This window comes from Trematomus bernacchii, unplaced genomic scaffold (genome assembly GCF_902827165.1).
Source record: "Trematomus bernacchii unplaced genomic scaffold, fTreBer1.1, whole genome shotgun sequence".
Taxonomy (NCBI): domain Eukaryota; kingdom Metazoa; phylum Chordata; class Actinopteri; order Perciformes; family Nototheniidae; genus Trematomus; species Trematomus bernacchii.
Genome location: NW_022987531.1, coordinates 648,414 through 673,033, shown reverse-complemented (window position 1 = coordinate 673,033; position 24,620 = coordinate 648,414). Strand labels below are relative to the sequence as shown.

At 40.6% G+C, this 24,620-nt stretch overlaps 1 protein-coding gene across 3 annotated transcripts in view; it reads right to left on the bottom strand.

Annotated features, from left to right (window-relative positions):
* Positions 1-4,872: 4,872 nt before the first annotated feature.
* Positions 4,873-24,620, bottom strand: part of ltbp1 (latent transforming growth factor beta binding protein 1) — a 125,208-nt gene continuing 105,460 nt past the window's right edge. For all 3 annotated transcript variants that reach the window (XM_034122360.1, XM_034122368.1, XM_034122374.1), the window contains 7 exons: positions 20,822-20,911; positions 19,630-19,758; positions 13,693-13,833; positions 13,110-13,292; positions 10,594-10,746; positions 9,269-9,418; positions 4,873-7,934 (listed from right to left, as the gene is read on the bottom strand). In XM_034122360.1, coding sequence (XP_033978251.1) covers positions 7,750-7,934; positions 9,269-9,418; positions 10,594-10,746; positions 13,110-13,292; positions 13,693-13,833; positions 19,630-19,758; positions 20,822-20,911 — 1,031 coding nt within the window. In that variant the 3' untranslated portion in view covers positions 4,873-7,749. The remainder of the gene's footprint in view (positions 7,935-9,268; positions 9,419-10,593; positions 10,747-13,109; positions 13,293-13,692; positions 13,834-19,629; positions 19,759-20,821; positions 20,912-24,620) is intronic.

The following is a 24,620-nucleotide window of genomic DNA, read 5'->3' as shown; positions in this document are numbered from 1 at the left end:
TTTATTCGTTCCTTGTCCTTCTTTTAATGAGTATTTTGATAACTGTTACACATTGATAGAAACAAACAAATTAAGCTTCTCATTATTCAGACTCAGCTCTTAGCGCTTAAGCTTCTTTTAAATGTTGATAAAACCAAGGTAATGCTCTTTTCAAAAACTAAAAAAGACACCAGAGCCTGTTTTAGATATTGTAATTACACAAGGAATAAAACTTGAAGTGGTTACCTATTACAAATACCTTGGTATCTGGCTTGATGATTGTCTCACTTTTAAACTTCATGTCAATAACCTGCTTAAAAAACTGAGGGTTAGGCTAGGTTTCTTTTCCAGGAACAAGTCCTGTTTCTCACTTGAGGACAGAAAAAGGCTAGTCACTGTGACCTTTTTACCTGTACTGGACTATGGTGATCTGATCTATATGAATGCACCTGCCAATTACCTGGTCAAGTTAGATGCCGCCTATCACAGTGCACTGAGATTTGTGACAAACTGTAAAGTATTAACCCATCACTGTACCCTGTATGCAAGGGCAGGTTTGCCTTCACTAACTGCACGGAGGCTCAGTCACTGGTACATTTTTATATACAAAGCCATGTTAGGGAAACTTCCATCCTACATCTGCTCCCTGATCTCACGGCGAATTGTAAGTGGCTACTGCCTGAGATCGAATGTTGTGATTTTATTAAATGTGCCAACTGCTAGGACTGTCTTAGGGAAGATAGCATTTAGATGCGCAGCTCCGCTAACTTGGAACAGTCTGAGCAATTTGGTTCCACTAAATGTTTTTAAAGCAAGGATAGATGCTATCCAATCGGAAACTGTTGGAACCTGTAAATGTTACTAGCTATGTAAACTGTAGTCACTGTAAATATGCTGTATGATGTCCTTTTTTGTTTTTCTGTTATGTTTATATGTATTCATGTGGAACCTACTTGCAGCAGGTCACCCTTGAAAAAGAGATCAATGATCTCAATGAGATTCACCTGCATAAATAAAGGTTTGAAATTAAATGAAAGATTTTTTTTATCAGAACATGCATTTCTCCTCATTGTGAACATATATTGCACTCATGTTCAGAATATATGGTACGTACATGGTCTTTTATAAATCTGAATATATATAGTGCATACATGTCCCCATATAATTGTGAATATATAGCGCATACATGTCCCCATATAATTGTGAATATATATAGTACATGTCCCCATATAATTGTGAATATATTCTACATACATGTCCCCATATAAATCTGAATATATAGCGCATACATGTCCCCATATATTTGTGAATATATATAGTACATGTCCCCATATAAATGTTAATATATAGTAAATGTATGTTCACATATATACACAACCAATATATTATATATATTTACATATATTACTCAATATATGGAAAGCGGCAATTACTGATGTATTATCACATATATTACAATATATTATCACAATATATTATTCAATATATATATATTGTAATATATTAACACAATATATTATTCTATATATCTTCAATATATTTTCAATATATTTTGTAGATATGAATAAATATGTTTTTCATGTTGATTATTAATCAGTATCAGTTGGTGTAGCCAACAGCAAGATTTCCTTTATTAAATCTTTTCAATTAACCAGTAAATCAGAAAACAAAATAATGCAATATATTGACAGTTAATATATGGGGAAATATATTTTCTTTGCGTAAGGGAGTCTTGTTTGATAAATACACAAATAACAATGCAAACTTACAGGTTGTATACCCAGATCTTCCCCTGCTCCAAACGGTCCAAACAAGCTATGCATATCCGGCCTCAAACTGGGCAATGTTTTGGAAGCTTTCGTCTGTGAAATGCCGGTTCTTCGAACCTCTGGAGGAGGAACACGCCGCTGCTGGTGTGGCCATAGCTCTTCGGGATTGGTCCATTTCGTTCCGGGTACCGCATGACATCAGGCGGTACCCGGAACTAAATGGAAGACTCAAATGGGCAGTGACGTATCTCCAACGAGGCGTTTTGGGGAGGTATTTTCTGTGTTAGAGTTTTACTCGCTACAGGGTGTACTTTGAGGGTTTTGACTCTGCACACCGTTTACATGCATAAAAACCTTCATAACACACAAGGGGACGGGTAATAACCGGAAAAGCATGACATGGGAGCTTTAAGATATTCATTGCTATCGGGATGTTAAGAGCATTCCATGGAATATAACAAAAAGTGTATCTCGAGCCGGTTTCTCAAACTTACCTACCCTACCTTTAATAGTTTGATCGGTGCTCTCTATGAAGGCCGATCAGGAGAGCCGATCAGATGACGCAAAATACATGAGACTTTTCTGTGAGCGGCAAAACAAGCTCGCCAAAATGGCTTCACCGGTCTGGCAGTTTTTCAAGGTGTCTGAAAAAGACAATAATAGCTAGGCCTATATGCAACGTGTGGGAAGCAGAAAGAGAGAGAGAGATCAGGATCAGCTGCTGCTGACGGAGACACGGACGGACCGGTGAGCGGAGCAAAACACACACTTCAAGTTAGACCTAACACACTTAGCTATTTTATCTACCTCTGGAATAAGCTAAACTAGTTATAAATATGTTTATTCTTCACTCGGGTCACTCATTACTGGATCAGTGAGCTGCATGAGACGGATACTGACGGGCTGTCAGGAGAGGGAGAGAGAGGTTCCGTTTATTTCTCCCGTGTTATTATCCAAAGTTAATGTAAACTTTTGAATAATGTACTTCATCTACTACACTGTAGTAGATGAAGTACATTATTCAAAATTCAAACTACTTATACTGTAGTAACTACAGTATAAGTAGTTTGTTTGAATGTAATAATTATGTTGTTTGTTGTTTGTGGAAGCGCATCATTTATTGCAAAATGAATCTGAAATGTTCGATCTCATAAACTGAAGCAATATAAAAAATGAGCCCCATTAACTGAGTTTTAAACATCAGCATATATTACCGGTCATAGTCCGGTAATTACCTGCTAGTGCTAACGGAAACTCTGCTACACAATTGTTATTATTAATATTATTATTATTGAAACATGACCGGTAAGTTTAGAATTTGTCCGGTAAAATTAATTGATAATTGACCGGCAAAAAAAATCATAGCGGAAACCCTGGTCTATAGACCAATGAAAGTGCGTATGAGCACATTCTACTGTTAAAAAACTAGAAATGTAATCTAAGCTAACAGAAAAGGCTCCGTTTTAGTTTAAAACATAAAATATTGCACATCATTAATGAACATATGGGTTCTTTTTTTTCAAATGTATTGTAACACTGTAATCCTGCTTGTAATACCAATTTATTGAGAACTGTAGCATTAATTTATAACGTCTTTTTTTATCTAACTATAAGGCAATACAGACATCCTTTTGTTCAAGGTCAACTATTATGCTATATTTGAATATATTATAGGGCCATATCTATACAAAACATGTCTCTGAAGTGTTTTGACAGATCACCCATTGTAGCACGCCTCATACCTCTGTATTTCAGCCCTGTTATGGCGCATTTCCACTACACGGCCTCGCTCGGTATGGCTAGGCCTCATTAGGACTGGCTCACTTTATGGCGCATTCCATTACAGTTTAGGAACTGGGGTAGTATCTATAGCAGGGGTCGGCAACCCCTGGCACGCGTGCCACCATTGGCATGCGGGACCGTAACCAGTGGCACACTAGGAATAAGTGTGCAAAAATATTTAAATTGTATTTTCGGATCCTGAACGAGACCGCCGGCAGAGCGCGTCTCCCCCTGCAGAAGGAAGCCATGCACGCAACACAGCGCAGAAGGATAACTTCTATGCCCCGCTCTCTTTAACTCCAGTTGACTTTTTGCTGCTTTCCTCCATGGTGAAACGATCAGGGGTGTAGCGCACTTCACTCATTGCAGTATAAGGAGCTGTACATGCCGCAGTTTTTGCGTGGCTGTGTCTTTAGTTGAAAGCCCAGTGGCGATCTGCTCATCTGTCATCGAAAATGATATGCTACACAGGGGCGGACTGGCCAATATCTGTTCAGAAACTAGACAAAAGTTAATCAAGTTCAAACCACAGACTGTCTGTGTCATGGCGAATACAGAATCACACGTTGTTGTGAGTGTGGACGGTCGGAGCATATATTGCGTTAGCTTAGCCAATCTCCATCTAGAAAACACGCATTTTAAAAGGTTTTTCACCTGCCGTCTGTCTGCAGACTTGTCAAAGCATTAATTCATGGTTTTTACTAACCGGTATCAGTATGTTGTTACTTCGGCATCATTTTGAAACGTGTATTACAATTAAATTACGGTCAAATATGTTCATTTTGTTGTAGTTGTAGCCCCATTGCCAGCGATTCTCTCTCTAGTTTAGCATACTCAGCCCGACTCAGCCCTGTTTGTTGGCCCCGATAGAACCACAATTTTGTCAAGCCAGAAAAGAGGTGAAAAAGTACCCCCGGGCCGGAACTAGGCATAGTGGAAACGCAACCAAAAGCGGGCCCGGCACGACACGGCACGCTTAAACCGCGCTCCGCGCCATGGTGGAAATGCGCCATTAGAGAAGTGCTGGGTCTGGCCCTTTAAATGTAACCGAGCTGCTGCTGGCCACGCCCCTTTGGAGCGGAAACCACAGCCTACAGTGAACTCCAGCTTTGTCAGTGTTAAATGTGCACGTTAAATGTATACTTCAGTTTGAATCAGTTTAAATGAAGATAAAGAAATTAGACAACTGGCTGTTTGTAAATTAGAAGATATAAAGACATGCACAATAATAATATGTAACATTTGTAAAGACAACCTTTACCACATACAGTTGAAATGTGAGCATAGTGAGGAGAAGCACTACCCATGTTTGAAACAGTAAAAACTGACAGGCCAGCCAGTGCAAATATCACAATTGGTGGTTTATTACCAAGGGGTTTAATGTACACTGTAATATGAATTAATAGAAAAAGCTATTTATTCATGTACAAATTACAAATACAGTTGTTTTCTCCACTCTTTTGTTTAAATGTACACAAGTTTCTTCTCTCCCATCGCTGTCCCATAGCAGCTTTACAACCTGGCAAGACTTTGCAGTAAAACGACAAGTACGAAAAATAAAAATGCATTTCAGTCAGTTCAACATACGAAGGAATGGAGAAGAAAAAGAAAAAGCAGGAAAGCCTTTTAGTTCTTAGTAAGAATCTTACTTATTTCAAAGGCTTTACAGGAGAAACCTTCTTTAGAACATTGAAAATGTGCATGTAGCATGATTTGGTGGTGCTGTAGTGTAGAAGCAAGCTTTTCTTTAAGGCAGACACAGGGATGGCAGTGGAGGAAGAGAGGGAGCCACAGTCGGCCTCTTCACAGAATTAAATATCCACAGTCACTTTGACTGGGTACAAAATAACTACTGGATCCCCCAGCACGAGTCCAATGGGTTTGTCAATACGTTAAATGAGTAAAAAGGCCTTTACACATGAAAGACCACTTAAAGTAGAGAAACAAACTTAGAAAAATACCAGACAAAACATACATTTCATACAATTCTGTTTCTATCCCCACATCGGCACCACATAGTAGATTAAGCTGAATCTTCATCTCAAGTACATAACTGTTTGTTTCATGTAGTGTGTATCTTATACAGTGCAGAGTATATGGGCGTTAATTCATGTGTGTGTATGTGTGTTTGTTGTATTTCTATACTTTTAAGGACCAAATGTCTCCTCAAGGATAAAAGCAGTGATAAAGCTCTGGAAGACAAACACGTAGATCCACCCCTCTGTGAGATTGTCATTCGACATGTAAAATAAAAGTTAAAAGTTGTTTGGCTACAATTAAGCATTTGCCATCTGCTTAATGTTAACAAGTACAAACATAATTTTAAATCCAAACACCAAAATAAACATACATTAAAATTAGGGATTCAGGAAATCAATCAAATGTTATGTTAAGTAAGAAAGAAAAGGCTGATTATTATATATTCTGATATTTCATCATATGTGAAGGGACGTGAGAGGTTAGTTACTCAGGGACGACTATAAATATGCTTCAGAAACATTTCTAAGGATTCTTTAAAGGAGCTAAATTCCAAATTCAGAGCACATGGACCCTGCCAGTGGGACAGGGACACACACACACCCACACAGGGACTCACATGCACTAACTATGCAAGCAACACAAACACAGAAGCTCAGATTACGACAACAGCAGAGGAAGAAGGACGTAATTCTCTGCTCACTTCTCCTCAGGAGCGTGCAGAGGATGTCAGAGGGAACCTTATTCATTAAAGAGCACTCTTTACAACGATGTGCAAATTCACTTCTGTGTGGTTAACTCTTTGTTACCTGGGTTACATGTGCGCAAACAGAAATGTACTGTTTGTAAAATAAAGTCCATTTGAAAAAGGACTCTTGTAATTTGAGGGCAAAAAGGCGGGTGCTCAGGCCCCCTTTGAGTTCGATCTGTGCTCGTTCCTGCTGCACTATAGCTATATAGCTTTTGATTACACGGCTTACAGTAGGTGAATACTGGACTCTGAGCAATTTGGACATTTCAGAGGTTGTTAATACTCTATAACACATTACTGCTAAGCATAACGTCAACGTTGCTAAGGTGGATCAAGGGAGAGAAGGAAAGAGGTTAAAAGACAGAGCGTTAGACGTCAGCGAAATCAACAGAAGAAGACAAAAAGGAAGTAAACATTTAAGGGAACACAGAGCGGAAGCAATACGATCATTTTACGATAATACAATACAATGCAATATGTTATTTAATGAAAAAATAGGTTTTTCATTAATGACCGCCTTGCTGCACATTATCCCTTACATACCTTTACAATTGATGCTCTGAATGTGGAATTTAGAACCTTTAAAGCTCTAGCAGAAGGCCTCTAGTGATAAGAATGTGAATCAATTTCTTCATATTTACTACCTGCAACACTACATTTTAGTTTTCCATTTTACATGTCGGAATATCATACATAATGCCCTTAAAACTATTGGAATGAAATAAGCTGTCAATGACATGTACCCTACATCCTTCTTAATATTTCTCTTGGATATATTACTAGATGTTGTATGGTGCTGCTTCCAGTTTTCAGGGTAAGCCAGCTGTATACAGGCGTGAAATCTCCCATCCAACTCTTGGAAAGAACTCATTATGTCCTAAAATCTTAAATTCCTTTAACCAAAGACAGTGAGGCAAGCTTCAGTGTTAACAGTGTAGTCTGTGAACATCCATCGAAAGTCATGCTTTTATGATTTCTACAAAATGAAGCATTAGTAACAGGAATACATATAATATTTAGGAAGGGTTATTTAAAATATTAAATCTCCACATTGTAAAACTACAAAAAGTACTGAAAAGAAAATCAATGGTGTAGTAAAGGGACATTAGTAAAAATACATGACACTGGTAAACAGCTGCTGTGGATTTGTTTCCAAATTATGGAGTAAGTTCTGTGTTAGGATTGGGTTGATTCTAAAGTAACTTCAAAGTTGAATGTTTTTGAGGTAAATTGATTTTGGGCAAAGATTTAACATATATGTTTTACAGTTTAAAGGGAAACACCCTGATTTTTTTATAAGTTGAATCAAAAGTTTTCCTCGTGGTCACTAGATGAGCAGCTGTGAGGTGTTTCCTGCCTAATTTAACCAGAGCAGGGAGTTTCCCTTCTAGGTTGGTGTTAAAGATTTAGCAGTGGCTGAATGTCAGAGGGTGTCTTCACAAGTATAGTAATACAAGCTTGTGCGTGTGTTTTAGTGTCTCTTGGCGCCCCCTAGTGTCGGTTCCTGCTCGCTGTGTGTGTTGTTCGGTGTGTTGCTGCCTCCACACAGTAGTTGGGTTTCTCAGAGGAAGTGAAGCCCGGCAGACACACACACTGATAAGAACCCACTGTGTTAATGCACTTTGCATTTTTACACAGTGACATCCTACTGTTTAGCTCCGAGCACTCGTTCACATCTGTGGACAGAGGAGGACAGACATGAGATTAAAGTGCACCTATCATGCTATTTTTGGGCATATATTATGGGTCTAAGATATATACAAATATATAAAAACATGTCTATGATGTGTTTTGCTCAAAATACAAACAGATCATGCATTTTAGACATCCCTCATATCCCTCTATTCCAGCCCTGTTAGAGACACGCAGATTTTGGGTCCTTAGCTTGAAAAGAAAAGAAAAGAGGAGGCGGAGCTAATGCCTGATCAGAATTCTACCGGAGTTAAAGTAAAATTCTGTCGTGATAAAACGCCATCCTGTTCTAAACCCCATCAAGGATTATTTCTGAAACAGTATGGAGCTCAAATGCCTTTTCTCTTGCGGGTTTATTCCAAGGTGAGTTCCTTTTTTTATTTCCTGCTTTTTAAAACACATGTGCTCTCTAGTACTGCGTTAGCTCTGAGTGTTAGTGATGCCTGCTAATGTAAACAAAGAACATATTACGTCCAAAACACGTCAGGCATTGTTTCTGATAGCAACCTTCTGTGGGTCCACCATCCGAAATTACGTAATATCGGCAGCAAATCTGTATCCGCTCGTTGTACCCCCGTTTTTAAAAGATTTGGGTACGGAGGAAAAGAGAAAGGGTTTTATTTTCTGGCACTTTGTGAGTTCCCTGACACACCAGGGACACATATTTATGTATAAAAGACATCAAAAAGTGCATTTTGCTTGATAGGTCCCCTTTAAAACATGAAAGATATTCTTTAGTTAATAGTCTAGCTGCCAGCTCATAGAATCCTACTGTGAACCCAGAAATGTTGAGTACATCAAAGTGTAATGATAGAAATGTATAGTATGGGTCCCCAGCACATAGAAACTGCCGGATGCTCACTTGAATATGTTGGGAAATTCTCAACAGTAGAGGTAATAATTTTCATCTTGTGCTCTCTATATCTAATGATCGCAACACTGCTCATGGTAGTCAAAATCAACCCACCGAGATTACACATTGGCCACTTTCTGGTTAAAACTGCCATTTGCCGGAAATGTCAGAAATGGATTCAGCATCCTCAATAACTCCCCAAACTACTCCAAAATTGCCCAAATTGGCCAATACATTTTTTAACCATTGTCCACATATAATGATAATTGATGCTATTTAACGCACATTATGCTAATTGTGCACATTCCCCTACATGTTCAAGTTAGCATCCGGCAGTTTGTAAGTGCTGGGGACCTTACTATAACATAAACGTTGGTGTACTCAACATTTCCAGGTTCCCAGTGCTGGCAAATAGACTATCAATTTAGTTTTATTGTGTTTTGGTTGTGTGTAGCAGCACCGTACCGACACAGGCCATGCGGGACAGGTCCAGGGTGTATCCGTCGAAGCAGTCGCAGGTGTAGCCCTCCTGAACCCGCACACAGCGCCCGTTCTCACAGCCGTTCAGGATCCCACACTCCTCTGCCCGCAGACCCTCAAAGGCCTTAAACGGAACTGTAGCACAAAGAGACAAATGAACTCCAGAAACATCACATGTTTAAGTTGTATTCATACATCCATGGGTACACTACAATGAATGGGGACCTGCGGACTGTTCAAATATCATCCCTTAAAAGAAGCTCATTCTAACATTTCATTCTTTTTATGAACATAGGATGGCAGCAAAGCGCTGTTAAATATCGATCTATCTATCTCTGTGTTTTCAGGCTTCAGATGTTTGGAGAAAACCAACAAAAACATAATTTCAATACAAAAGTAACAGTGGTGTTTTTTTTAAGATAATCTTTGTGAGCCTTTACAAACTAAATCAAATAAACTTTGTGGCTACTTCGAAAAATAATAATAATAACTGTTGTCAATCATGGATAACTACGACCAGCCAGCAGCTGACAGGCAGGAGCTCCTGCTCCAGCTCCGCTGTCACAAGGACAGATACAGGAAACATTCCTGCCCACTGCAATAACTCTGTACAACAAATTAACTCTGGCTGGAAGAGAACTCTCTGCTCAATAGCTTCTCTTTGGTTCACTGGACTTATCATTTTACATTTATCATGTTGAATTAATATGCCATTTCTTGCACACTAAATGTAAATAATATCTTACTTTTATATTGTGTTAGCTGTAAATTGGCCGTTCATAGTGTTTATTTGTCAGATAGTTTACAGATTTGTATCTTTACGGTCAACTTGTATATTTTTATTTTTTATTTTCTTCTTTGAGATGTTTATATTTTATATTTATTTTCTACTATTTTTTTATTTGTAATTATGTGCAATGCCTTGTTTTTATGCAGCTGTGACGAACACATTATACGCAAGTATATCTTATCTTATCGTTTAAATGTGTTGTGTATCTTGGGCACATAACTAGCAATACCTTTGTGAAGGCCTGATTAAAGTCTAGTATATAGAGCATAGTGTTCGTCGAACGCTTTATAATTACAGTTTTTAAATGTCATTTTATACCGTGTTTCCGCTGCACTATTTCTTAATGCTCTTAATGTCTTTTATTTTTGTAAAGAACTTTCAATTGCCTTGTGTTGAAGGTGCTATATAAATAAACTTGCCTTGCCTAATGTAAGAAGAATCAGAATAATCAGAATAAAAACAATCCTGTGTTTCCGTGCAATATAGTAACTGTAAAGGATGCACACAAAAAAATACTCACGTTCCTCGTTCTCATAAAAAGGCAGGGCCCCCTCCTGCTCAGGGGACGGGGAGTAGTCAGAGTCCACTTCATATTCATGGACCGGGCCGGCAACAAGCGCATCGCGACCGTACGCCCGCCGCCAGCCGAGGTTACACATGGACGCATAATCCTCTAAGAGACAAAAGACAAACATATTTTAACACTTGTAGACTACTGTATGTATTCTCTATTTTACTATGCAGCTATGGATCATCTAAGGAATAGGTGGTGAAGTGTATAAAGAGACCAGGAGACCAGAGGGACAGTGACTGATGGGTGGTCGATATCAAAATTAATTCATAAAATTGTAATTGTATTTGCCATTGGTGTGTACGATATGTGTAATTCAGGATTACATGGAGTTACAGAGTACAGTCTAGTCCTGTTTTATATGAAAAGAGCCATGAGAGAACTCCTGTTATGATATGGCGTTTTATGAATAAGATAACATATAATTATAATGGAGTAATGCAATATGTAGGGACATTAAATGTTGAAAAAACATTTTACATGAGAGAGTTCTCTGTGTGAGTGCTAACAAAAACTGCCCATCCAATACAAATGGTACGACAGAATGTAAAACACAGAAACATATTATGGTGAATACTTGATTATTATGTTCAACTTGGTCAGTCTGCTCTGTCTCAACAGCAGACTGTTACTAAGGAAGCTCTGATCAACGGACTGTGTGCAGTCACATCAATATAAAGAAATAAGTCGGTCAATTTAATGTTAACTGTGGCCCAAAAAAACACATTATTTTTCCTTTATCAGAAAACTTGTTTTTTATATTTGTGGAGTGCCCACAATTTTGGATATATGATGGTCACAAATAAAGGAAAGAAAAAAGAACAAGAGAAGGAAGGAGGTTAAAGACACAGAAGAGGCTTCTCAATTCTTAAATTTCCCCTCCTCGACTCCTCGACTCCTCGGTCCTCCGGTAGTGACCCGGAAATGAATTTCAGCGCGCCATGTTGAAGGACATCTCATTTCTCTAAATGCACATCGAGGACCGAGCATCGAGCGTCGAGGAGGCTCTCTGGAGGAGCTCTAACCGAGGAGACACTGATGGGTCCTCCACGGCTCCTCCGCGGATGCATTTCCGGGAACGGTGGAGGCGTGACGCACGGCCGGACTTATCTCAGCCAATGACAGCTCTGCATGCATCCCCTGGATATTATTTTAGTATAACTGCTTTCATCGCGACGCTATGTTTACAGTGAGAACAGCTGTGAGGTCCGTGCAGAAAGCAGAGCAGTGTGTATAATATATATCACTCAGTATAACAGGCCTACATTACTCTCTGTATTTGTATGCTGTAGTTTAGTAGATATCTACAAACAAAGAGTCGATATTTTTCTAAGACCATTTAGTGCTTCACATAATAAAATACACAATGGCTGTAGCCTGATTATGCTTCAGGAGCTGTAGGTGTGTGTGGTACAGTGTGTAGGTGTGTGTGTGGTACAGTGTGTAGGTGTGTGTGTGGTACAGTGTGTAGGTGCGTGTTGTACAGTGTGTAGGTGTGTGTGTGGTAGGCCTACAGTGTGTAGGTGTGTGTGTGGTACAGTGTGTAGGTGTGTGTGTAGTACAGTGTGTAGGTGTGTGTGTAGTACAGTGTGTAGGTGTGTGTGTAGTACAGTGTGTAGGTGTGTGTGTAGTACAGTGTGTAGGTGTGTGTGTGGTACAGTGTGTAGGTGCGTGTTGTACAGTGTGTAGGTGCGTGTTGTACAGTGCGTAGATGCGGCGGACAGACAGGTCTCAGTTGGTTTGGTGTCCTATGCTTACTTTTAATACTTGTAAATACAACTTTTGGCCCGTAATTTCAATTCCCCATTTCAGCGACCAGAGAGAGGGGGGGATATATCCAGTCTCTGATTGTGTTACGTTATTATGAGAGTGCTCTCATACTTTAAATTGTATATATTTATATAAATATATGTGTGTGTATATGTCCGCATCTGTAGCCTGTTATTGTCTCATTATACCGCACTGTGAATTAATTCAAAGTAAATATATGGAGGGTCTCTTTAAAATGACCGCTCAGAGGAGAGGAGTTCTCATTTCTCTAACCGCCTGTTGCTTCCCCTCCTCTCTCCTCGGTTCCCCTCCTCGACTCCTCCGCTCGCATCTCCTGTGGGCGGGACTAAGACGAGAGGATAGGAGTCGAGGAGGGGAGTCGAGGAGGGGAAATTAGATAAATGGGAAAGGTCCATGGACAAACACTAAAGGGAACAGCAGAAGAAGACAGACAGGAAGTAAATGCTAAAGGGAACAGCAGAAGAAAACAGATAGGAAGTAAACACTAAAGGGAACAGCAGAAGAGACGGACAGGAAGTTAACACTAAAGGGAACAGCAGAAGAAGAGAGACAGGAAGTAAATACTAAAGGGAACAGCAGAAGAAGAGAGACAGGAAGTAAATACTACAAGGAACAAGTAGCAAGTAGCTGTGAAATAAGACAATAGGTGTATAGGATCCCTCCGGTGTGTGTACCTGTGTCTCTGGGGGGGCACAGGGCACAGTCCATGCCCCAGGCCTCCCCGTGCAGACAGCAGCACTCTGTGTATGTGGTATCGATGTGTGGAGCCAGCGGGCGCGTGCACGTCATGGACTCTGTCACCGCCTGCCAGCACACTCCACCATGGTAGTCTACCAGCTGGGCCGCCTCCTGTTCCTCTGCAGAGACATGATATGGTTTAAAAAATCATAAATCATACACTCGAGCATGTGCACGTCGTTCTACATCAGCCAATCGGCTCGCTTCTCCCTCACTGTGAATGGGACCCAGGTAACTCTCAATATAAACACGCCTGTTTGCTATCCGGGTTCCAAAATGGTGGAACGAGCACCACTTTGATATCAGGACAACAGGAAGTCTACACATCTTCCACAGTCTGTTATGAGTTTGTTTCTTCATGGTTGAATGCAATTATTGTAAATCGCTTTGGATAAAAGCGATTAACTCAAACAAACATAATATTACAAAAATTTAAAAAAATGTTTTACAAATTCGAGAACATTTTAGAGGGACATTTAGAATAATTTTGTGTTATAATTTAATAGGATACTTTCTTACCAGCCTCCTCAGGGGGGAAGACGCAGCGGTTGGAGTTGGGGTCCAGCACCATGGGGTGTGTACAGAAACACATGTATGAGCCGTCTGTGTTCATACACTCTCCATCAGCACACACCGACTCATCCTGACACTCATCGATGTCTGCCGGACAGAACAGCAAACACACACAGTTAATGGAAACACACACACACACACACACACACACACACACACACACACACACACACACACACACACACACACACACACACACACACACACACACACACACACACACACACACACACACACACACACACACACACACACACACACACACACACACACACACACACACACACACACACACACACAGTGAGCCTGTGACCTAAGATTGTCATCGTCATAACTGTAGCTATGTTCGTATGACAAATGAAAACCTTGAAACACACATTACATCACATTGCATTTAGCTGACGCTTTTATCCAAAGCGACAGAATCATATAAGTACATCAGGTTTCATAGAGCCAAAACATTTCAAGTGCTACTCAACTGGCTTTAGATAAGCCATTCCTTTATTAGTATATAAGTGCTTTGTTAGTATATAAGTGCTTTGTTAGTAATTGTATCGCTCGAAGTGGAGTCGAAAGAGATGAGTTTTCAGTCTGTGCCGGAAGATGTGTGCTTTCTGCTGTCCTGATGTCAATGGGGAGCTCATTCCACCGTTTTGGAGCCAGGATAGCAAACCCACGTGTTTTTGCTGATGGGAACTTGGGTCCCCCTCGCAGTGCTGGTGCAGCGAGCCGTTTGGCTGATGCAGAGCGGAGTGCACGTGCTGGGGTGTATGGTTTAACCATGTCCTGGATGTAGGAAGGGCCAGATCCATTCACAGCATGGTACGCAAGTACCGGTGTCTTGAAGTGGATTCTAGCAGTTACTGGAAGCCAGTGAAGTGAGCGGAGGAGCGGCGTGGGAACATTTAGGAAGGTTGAAGACCAGACGAGCCGCTGCATTCTGGATGAGCTGCAGAGGTCGGATGGCACATCACACATGCCAACCAATTCAGTTCCCACTCCTTCAAAAAATGCTAGCTCACAAAATCAGCTTAACATTGCTGAAAACAGCAAAGGCACACTATGAAATATAACACAATGAATCATGTTCTCCATTTACTTTGAAGGAGTTGTGTTGATATCTGAGTACACACATAGCAGGGTTCACCTGACTGCTGATCTATGACTGGATCATCATGAAAGACTGAGTTATTACAGAAAAACACTCCACAATATGAGTTTTTTTTCTCAAACTATGAGTTCAAATGTCCAGCCAAACTCCAAGTGCTTCAACTCAAGACTTTCTCAATCATTTCTCACTCATCATACGTATAAAGCACAGTGCAGGATTTTTGTAGTTTCTGTAAATTAAAAGTTGAACCTTCTAAATGTGAATGTTTTCAGGTTGAGGGTTACAAAAGGCGATAGATCTGTGTAACATTGCTGCCATATGTGTATAAACTGAATGCTAGGCATTATTTGCAGCAATGTTTTCACAGATTTTCTCTCCATCATAGCTGTTTGCGTAGAGCTTTTATGCGCATTGATACTTTTCAAAGTTCCTACCTGCACATTTAAATGTTTATATATATTTAACCCTGCTCACATATCTGTATACTGTATGTACATTCACCGGATCAGAGTTTAACTCATGTCATTTTTGTATTTCTATTATACTTCTATTATTCTTATTATGCACATGTATATTCCATGTGCACTATCTGTGTTTCTTTCTTATTCTGTTGCTGCTATGACACCTGAATTTCCCTAAGGGGATCAATATCTCATCTTATCTTCACTTGGGCCAGGACTAACATTTCTACAAGGTAGCTTGAACCTTTTTTTTTGATAGCTTTGCAGCAAACAACTTAATATGTACTTTGTGACAAAGTTAGCGGATAGCACATTGTGTAGAAGACACTGGGCACATGTGCCTGGATCTGATACACAGCTCCTGAATTAGCTTGTATAAAGTCTGAAGCAGCAGAGTGCAGGTGTGCTGAGGATGGAAGACACCATGTGTACCTGGATCCTGGGTAAGTCATCTCATTTTCAGAATTTGACTGGGATATGGTGACTCCGGTGGTGCTGTGTTTGGGTACTGTAATAAATGGCCTTAAAAGCTCAGGTTATGTAAAATGTGAGGTTATTTATTTTGTAACTGTTAGCTGGACTAGGGGGAGGGGCTTAACATATATAAGCCACTACATATTGGATGACTCTGAGGGTGGCTGTAAACCAGACAGGTGAATAAACAACACATTTTGCTGACTGTATTTATAATATTGATTTTGGTGTGGACGTCCAAGTCATTTTGTATACACTACCAGTCAAAAGTTTGGACACACCTTCTCATTCGAAGTTTTTTAATTATTTCAATGTTTTCTATATTGTAGATTTATACTGAAGACATCAAAACTATAAAAGAACACATATGGAATTATCTAGTAAACAAAAAAGTGTTAAAAAAATCCAGAATATGATTTATAATTTAGATTCTTCAAAGTAGCTGCTACTGCAGAATGCTGTGGTAGCCATGCTGGTTAAGTGTGCCTTGAGTTCTCCCCCCCCCCCCACTTCCTCCTCCATGCTTCACGGTGGGAACCACACCTGCAGAAACCATCCGCTCACCTTCTCTGCGTCTCACAAAGACACGGCGGTTGGAACCAAAAATCTCAACAGTGGACTCATCAGACCAAAGTACAGATTCCCACTGTCTAATGTCCATTCTTTGTGTTTCTTGGCCCAAACAATTCTCTTCTTGTTGTTCATCCTCAGTAGTGGACCTTTGCAGCAATTGGACCATGAAGGCCTGATTCACGCAGTCTCCTCTGAACAGTGGATGTTGAGATTGTCTGCTGCTTGAGCTCTGTGATCATTTATGTGGGCTCTAGGCTGAGGTGCTTTCATTTGTGCTTTCTGAGGCTGGTAACTCTGATGTATTTATCCTCTGAGCAGAGGTAACTCTTGCTCTTCCTTTCCCGGGGGGGGGGTCTTCATGAGAGCCAGTTTCAGCATAGCGTTTGATGGTTTTTGCGGCTGCACTTGAGGATACATTCAAAGTTCTTAACATTTTCCGGATCGACTGACCTTCAGTTCTTAAAGTGATGATGGACGGTCACTTCTCTTTACTGAGGTGACTGGTTCTTGCCATAATATGGATTACAACAGTAGTCAAATAGGGCTTTCCACTGTGCACTAACCTTACCTCTGCACAACACAACTGATGCTCTCAAACACATTCAGAAGGCAAGTCATTCCACACAGTGACTCTTGACAAGGCACACGTGTTGATTGAAAACCATTCCAGGTGACGACCTCATGAAGCTGACTGAGAGAAGCCAAGAGTGTGCAAAGCTGTCATCGAGGCAAAAGGGGGTTACTCTGAAGAATCTCAAATATAAATCATATTCTGATTCCGATTTTTTTATTTCTTAGATATTTGACCCACAGTTTTTGACACTTCAAAAGTAGACGTGCGTTCCTCCTGGTTCAGGTGAGTGGAACATAGATACGGTGCTATATAGTCTGGTCTTTCTGCTTATTGTTGATTGAATGCAACAGGCAATGGAGTGAACTTCTAACTCACACACCATCATACACACACATCAGTGGCGGTTCTAGAACATTTTACATGGGGTGGCAAAGGGGGGGCAAGAGGTCATGCCAGGGTGGCATGGGAGGGCGGACAGTACGTGGTATTTTATACTGTATATAACTTATTTATTGTTAATTCATGCCCTAACACAAGTGTTCTTAATGCACAAGAGAAACAAGGTGTTCAGACAAACAATCGGGTGCCCTTTGAGTCCCCCAAGCTTACTTCAACAATTTTAAATGAAAGGAAACTACAAAATGTATTTTAAAGCAATGAATTAATGGAACAGGTTGTTTTGCATTACAATGTAAAACTAAATATATATATATATATATTTAGTTTAAAAAAAATTGGTTGTCTTAGTAGTAGACAGACATATTTGCATGTCCTCACTTAGCATTATTACATATTAATTTAATATTAAACAAATCAAAATGGCCAATTATCCCAAAATGTTGCTGCTAATATAATCATATGCTTGTCAACTTTAACTGATCAAAAAGAAATTCTGAAGAAATACTTGAATTATCTATGAAATTGCAATATTGACACACGTCCCTCAGTTTGTTTCAACCCCGTCACGCCATACCATTTACCCTCCTATTACAATAATGGATCAGTCCATGTGTGATCTGCATTGAGGGAATTACATCACAAAAGTCTTCTGAAGAAAAGATGGCAAAGAAAGGCAAGTGTCAGTTTCTTCTCTTACCTATATTTCAGTTTTTGTATTTTCAGATTAAGATTGACAAGCTCAACATTTCAACTCTGTTGTATGAATTAATAATAGTAAATAATTGTTTATTACAAAATAAACAATAGTTTTGCAAAATATTACAATTTTGTAATGTCCTTGACTTCCATGTGGTGCCATATACTAGCTAAACAAGGTCTCATGGCTACTTTTTGTCAAAAACTTCAACCCTGTTACATTTTTTCAAGGAAATTCCTAGTAATTATTTATATTTTGTGCCTGAGGTGGGAAAATGTAAGTAGTCCACTACCAGATGTTATGACCAAACATTTTGGTTTCATTTTTCAAAGATGTAAAGACCCAAAAGGCACCCGATTCAGAGAATACTCAGAACTCTGCTTACTGTAAGTACAGTAAAAGTACTTAGTTATAATTAAGTACACAAATTACATCACCCATCTCTTCAGAGAGCTAAAGGTGACCTGTGCAGCAACACATTTCAATACATATTTGTCAATACTAAGAGCTGCTAGATTGTGCTGCTGTGATGGAATATGTGCAAGGAGAATAAGAACATACCATGTGGTCCAGCTGGAGTCTCCTCTGCCTCCTGATCACTGCCTCTGTCTCTCTTTCTGACACTTCATCTGCATTCCTCACATACATGTCTTCTTCTTCACTAATGTCTTCATCTCCTCCTCTTCCTCCTGCTCTGACCCTCCTGGTCTCTTCAGTGTACTCTCTTTTCCTTTTCCTCTTTCTGTTCGTCCTGATCACTTCTCAGATGTCTTTGTGTTGTTGTTGAATCACTCCAGCTACTCTGGCCTGCAAGAGTCTACTTGTGAAAAGCACTGGTACAAATGCTTGTATAACTTTACACGTTAGGGCCATGTAGCTGATAAGTAGCATATCATAAATATAACATCAGAAAGTATTTATCAAACGCACACAGGCAGCTGTGTTCAGACCCAGTTTGACGGTAAAGGATGTATCCTGGTTTCATTGATCTGGCCTCATTGCTGTGATGTGTAGTTTACGTGGATCTAATAGTACCGCATAGTTTAGCAAAGTGATCGATCTCCCAGCTAGCGCTGTCTGTGTAGTATTTTGTAACGTAACGCCCCAAACAGCGACCGTCTGTTAAACGCTATCGATTCAATCGGCTGCGTTTTATTAATATTTAGTTTCAAGCTCTCGTCCTTAGTGAAAATAAAACCAGTGGAAGGGGAAATGCTCCCAGGGGAAGCTGACCCACCCTAGGTGCTGGGACAGCTCGCTCCCTCTCTGCAGCTCTGTGAGCCGCGGTCTGTGTGAACGCCGCTCCGCAGTTTAATGCAGGGCCGTAGCTGCGTTTTTAACGGGCCTAAAATGATATTTAAAATGATTCACTTTTAACTAATGTAATGCTTGTTTTGTTGCTTGAGAAGCTTGTGGAAATAGTGTAGGTTTGTTTTAGTACAGTTTTAGGGAAACAAAAGTTAGGGGGGCAGCTGGGGGGGCAAGGCTCTACAGTGGGGGGGCAGCTGCCCCCCCTTTCCCCCCCATAGATCCACCCCTGACACACATGCATGCAGACACACTCTGAGTTTGTGTAACGCTGTATCAGGCTGACCTCTGCACTCCAGTCTGGCAGGGTCGTAGTCCTGTCCGGTCTTGCAGTAACACTCATAGCTGCCCACCGTGTCCAAACAGAAGCCTCCTTTACACACCTCCTGGCCGAACAGCGCACACTCATCTGCGTCTGAAACAGAGACAGGAAACATGTTCGCAGAATTAATGACCGAGAGCCAGGAGTAACTGTGCTGTGCATGTAGCATTCATGTAGCGTTAGCATACGGATATGGGAACATAATATCATCATCCTCATGTAAGTTCATGGAGAGGATACCAACACAAAGTTTGTAATAGTACATGTATATAACTCCTGAAACATTGTGACTGTATTATTCATTAGGGTTTCACAGGGAACATGTTTCAGTGTTTGTGTTGAATGTTTCGACCAGCCCTGTCTCTGTGCTGCTAACTGTTAGAATCACATTAAGTGAATGTTGTGCCTTCACAACAGCTTTTCCAACAACGAGCTGGAATCGTTTTAATATGTATATGCTGTACAATTGGGGTTTAAGACATTTCCTGTTAGATACATCTATACACTTTGCAATGCTTCATTTTATATACATTCTAGAAAACAGTACTCTTGATGGAGTAGCATTAGATGTTTTGTTTACAAATCAGTATCATAAAAAAGAATGGGCCCCTGAGCATGGAGGCCTCTGTGGAGAGAAGAGAAACAGTTACAGAGTGCATGAAGACCCTTGTAAAGGTTCTGAAATAGACCCCTATTATTGCTGACTGTTCAGTGAACTGAACTTGTATGAAAGGTCTATACAAACAAAGTTTGAATGATTGAATCCAAAACTTCATATCCTCTTATTGTCGGCAACCTTGCTCTTTTTATCTCAACTAAACATCTGGGACGTAACGTTTCATGAATGCATCTTCCACTTTTGGAACAGTGCAATAGATAAACACCTGGAAAATTACTCCAAATGTATTCTGTGGTAGTTCCATTTATCTTCTTAAGAATTGTGACCAACACACACCCATGGACAGGGTATTTTATAAATGCACTCAAACAGCATTATCAGACGTACACTGATGCTGATATCATTTTAATATGCAATAAGCAGTTGATATATAATCAGACTCTAAATGGGCACATCCAGTTGTGTTGCTTCCAGCTGGACTCAAATTATGCTGTACGATGGATGATGTTGAGTTGTCTAAAAGACGCTCAGCCTTACCTTTGTAGCTGCCAGCTGTGGGTACCCCATACAATAAGTCTCCATTGGGAATAAGACCTCTTCCAGACGGACACATCTGATTGAACTGGTCTGTGAGGGGACAGACATGGAGGTTCAGAGGTTAAGATTCCGGCAGGCACTGTGGTGTGTGTGTCTGCAAACCTACAGTATATACTGTAAGGACACAAGGTGGTGAGAGTCAAGCAAGTCAAGTCAAGTCACATGAGTTCATGAACATCGTATATCACACTTTCAGAGAGAATCACATCCAGAGTTCTGCAGCTCCACTTATCCACATTTATTTATATAAATGTTATTATATACACAAACACACACACGTTTCTTTTGACGTAACGGAGAGACCGGAGCGGCTTCGCACTCGGGCTGCGGCCTGCTTTACACCTGCTGTAGCAGAGGCCTGTATCCACCTGCTCCACCTGTCGTGCTCTACGGTGCCGAGGAGGTTTTACCACGGGGATATCGCTGAGAGACCGGAGCGCCTCTACGTTTCGGGCTGGATCTGCTTCGCCTATCCTGTACTGCTGTACTGAGGAGGATCTTCACCGGGGACATCGCGGAGAGACCGGAGCGCCTCTACGCCTCGAGCTGGGCCTGCTTCGCCTATCCTGCTGTGCCGAGGAGGTTTTGCACCGGGGTCATCGCGGAGATACCGGAGCGCCTCCACGTTTCGGGCCTGCTTGCGCGCCTATCCGGATGCTGTGCTGGTCCGGGAAAATGGCCCCTATCGTGTTTCTGCTATGCCTGTTAGCTATTTTGGACAATGAGAAGTTCTCTCGTCATCCGGAGAAGTCGACTGGGTTCAGGTCTGTTCTACCGCCCGCAGTGGACATCCCCTGTAAAGGTTCGGATGTCTTACACAAACAATTACTGGTTGCCTTGTCACAGACATTCAGTTCGACAAATGTTTGTCTTTCTCACTTGCCTGCTATGATGGTTCTTCAGGACTGCTTCTTGAGCTCTAATCTCACTTTCGCGGAGTTTGCTGGTGACTTTAAAGCAGATGACAATGTATGTGTGTCGGTTAAAAGGAAAAGGTGCTTGTTTTTTTTGCTATTATTACTATCAGGGAATGTACAACTAAACCCTGGACCGCCCAGTAGCAGTAGTAGTCAGATAGCTACTCCTGCTGATTTTATTTCTAGATCTGGATTGGGATTCATTCACTTAAATGTGCGCAGTCTGTTACCTAAGTTAGATTTTGTCCGCATTTGGGCGAGCTCGACTGATGCTGATATCATTGTCTTATCAGAAACCTGGCTAGATAAATCTATTTTGGCCTCTGACATCTACTTAAATGGTTATAGTGTATATCGTACCGACCGTCCTAAAAAAGGTGGTGGCGTTGCCATTTATGTGAAAAATAAGTTTTGTGTAACCAAGATGGTTTCCAAATCTATTAGTAAACAACTAGAATTTTTAGCCTTAAATATTGAAGTAGCAAAGGGTCAACAGCTCATGGTGGTGGGCTGCTACAGACCCCCCTCAGCTGTCAAGGACTCTTTATCTTCATTGGCAAAACTTTTATCTCAACTTGACTACAAGGAAATAGTGCTGCTTGGTGATTTTAATTGGGACTGGTTAACTTCTGTGTCAGAGGATTTTAAAAACCTTTGTATCTCTCTGAATGTTACTCAGATTATTGACAGTCCTACTCGCCCTAACATTAAGTCCCCAAATAAATCCTCCTTAATTGATCTCATTTTAACTAATGCTCCCCATAAATACTTATCTGTGGGAGTATTTGCAAATGATCTGAGTGATCACTGTGTTGTAGCCACAATTAGGGACACAAAAGTCCAAAAGGTTAAACCTCGCATTATCAGTAAGAGAGACAAAAAACATTTTGTGGAGCAGGGTTTTGTTCATGATCTGTTTGATTTTGATTGGGGTAAAATCGATCTGTGTGCTGATGTAGAAACTGCATGGTCTTATTTTTATCTTGGTTTTATGGAAATTATAGATAGACATGCACCCCTACGTACTTTTAGAGTGAAGGGACGAGACAATCCTTGGTTTTCTGCTGACTTATCTAGTCTCCTACATGAGAGAAACAAGGCCTGGGCAAAGGCTAGGAAATCTGGCTCAGAGGTAAAATGGCTACGCTTTAGGCAGCTCAGAAATAGCTTCACATCACAAATAAAAAGTGCTAAGTCTAAGTATTATCTGTCAGTTACCACAAAGAACCTGAATAATCCTGGAAAATTTTGGAAAGCCATAAAATCGATATCCACCGGTGATATCCGTAATGAGCTACCTCCGTGCATTACCACAACATCTGGCACTATATCGGACAGGGCCACTATGTTAAATTGTTTTAATGAGCATTTTGTGTCCTGTGGCTCTCTGTTTGATTCTGTGACAAACTCTGCTTCTGTGAACACCACAGTCTGTGACTCTGAAAAACGTGTTTTGGAAAACCCTTTTAGTTTTACTCCTTTTACTGTTGATGTTGTTCGTGAAGCTTTAACCAAGTTAGATCCTAAGAAACCGGCTGGCCCGGACAACGTAGAACCTTTCTTTTTAAAGATAGCTGCAGAGTTTATTGCTCCACCTCTCACTACTCTTTTTAACCTCTCCCTCAGCACAAACACAATTCCAAAATTGTGGAAGTCAGCGTATGTCCTGCCTTTGCTGAAAGGAGGGGAGGCAACTGTTTTAAATAATTATAGGCCCATCTCGAAATTATCAGTTCTGGCTAAGGTTCTTGAACGCCTAGTGAGTGAGCAGGTAAAGGTGTTTTTATGTACAAATGACATCCTGTCTAAACATCAGTCAGGCTTCAGAAAGCAACATAGCACCATCACTGCCACAATGAAAGTGGTGAATGATGTGGCGAGTATTTTAGATAATAAGCAGAGCTGTGCAGCTCTATTTATTGACCTTTCCAAAGCGTTTGATACCGTCGATCATCGCATCTTAAAGCAGAGGCTACTCAGTATTGGCATATCCAGCCATGCAGTGGGGTGGTTTGTGAACTACCTCTCTGAAAGGTCCCAATGTGTTCATTTTGATGGGCTGTCTTCTGAGTGGTTAAACATTACTAATGGTGTTCCTCAAGGTTCTGTTTTAGGTCCACTTTTATTCTCCATCTACATCAATAGTTTAGGTGAAAATGTCGATGGAGCAACCTTACATTTTTATGCGGACGATACCGTTATGTACTGTGCACGTCCCTCCATTAAGGAGGCTGTTGTTGAATTGCAAGCTGCTTTTAACATTATTCAGACTCAGCTCTCAGCGCTTAAGCTTCTTTTAAATGTGGATAAAACCAAGGTAATGCTCTTTTCAAAAGCTAAAAAGACACCAGAGCCTGTTTTAGATATTTTAACTACGCAAGGAATAAAACTTGAAGTGGTTGCCTGTTACAAATACCTTGGTATCTGGCTTGATGATTGTCTCACTTTTAAATGTCATGTCAATAACCTGCTTAAAAAACTGAGGGTTAGGCTAGGTTTCTTCTACAGGAACAAGTCCTGTTTCTCGCTCGAGGCCAGGAAAAGGCTAGTCACTGTGACCTTTTTACCTTTGCTGGACTATGGTGATCTGATTTATATGAATGCACCTGCCAATTGCCTGGTCAAGTTAGATGCTGCGTATCACAGTGCACTGAGATTTGTGACAAACTGTAAAGCATTAACCCATCACTGTACCCTGTATGCAAGGGCTGGTCTGCCTTCACTAACTGCACGGAGGCTCAGTCACTGGTACATTTTTATATATAAAGCCATGTTAGGGAAACTTCCATCCTACATCTGCTCCCTGATCTCACGGCGAATTG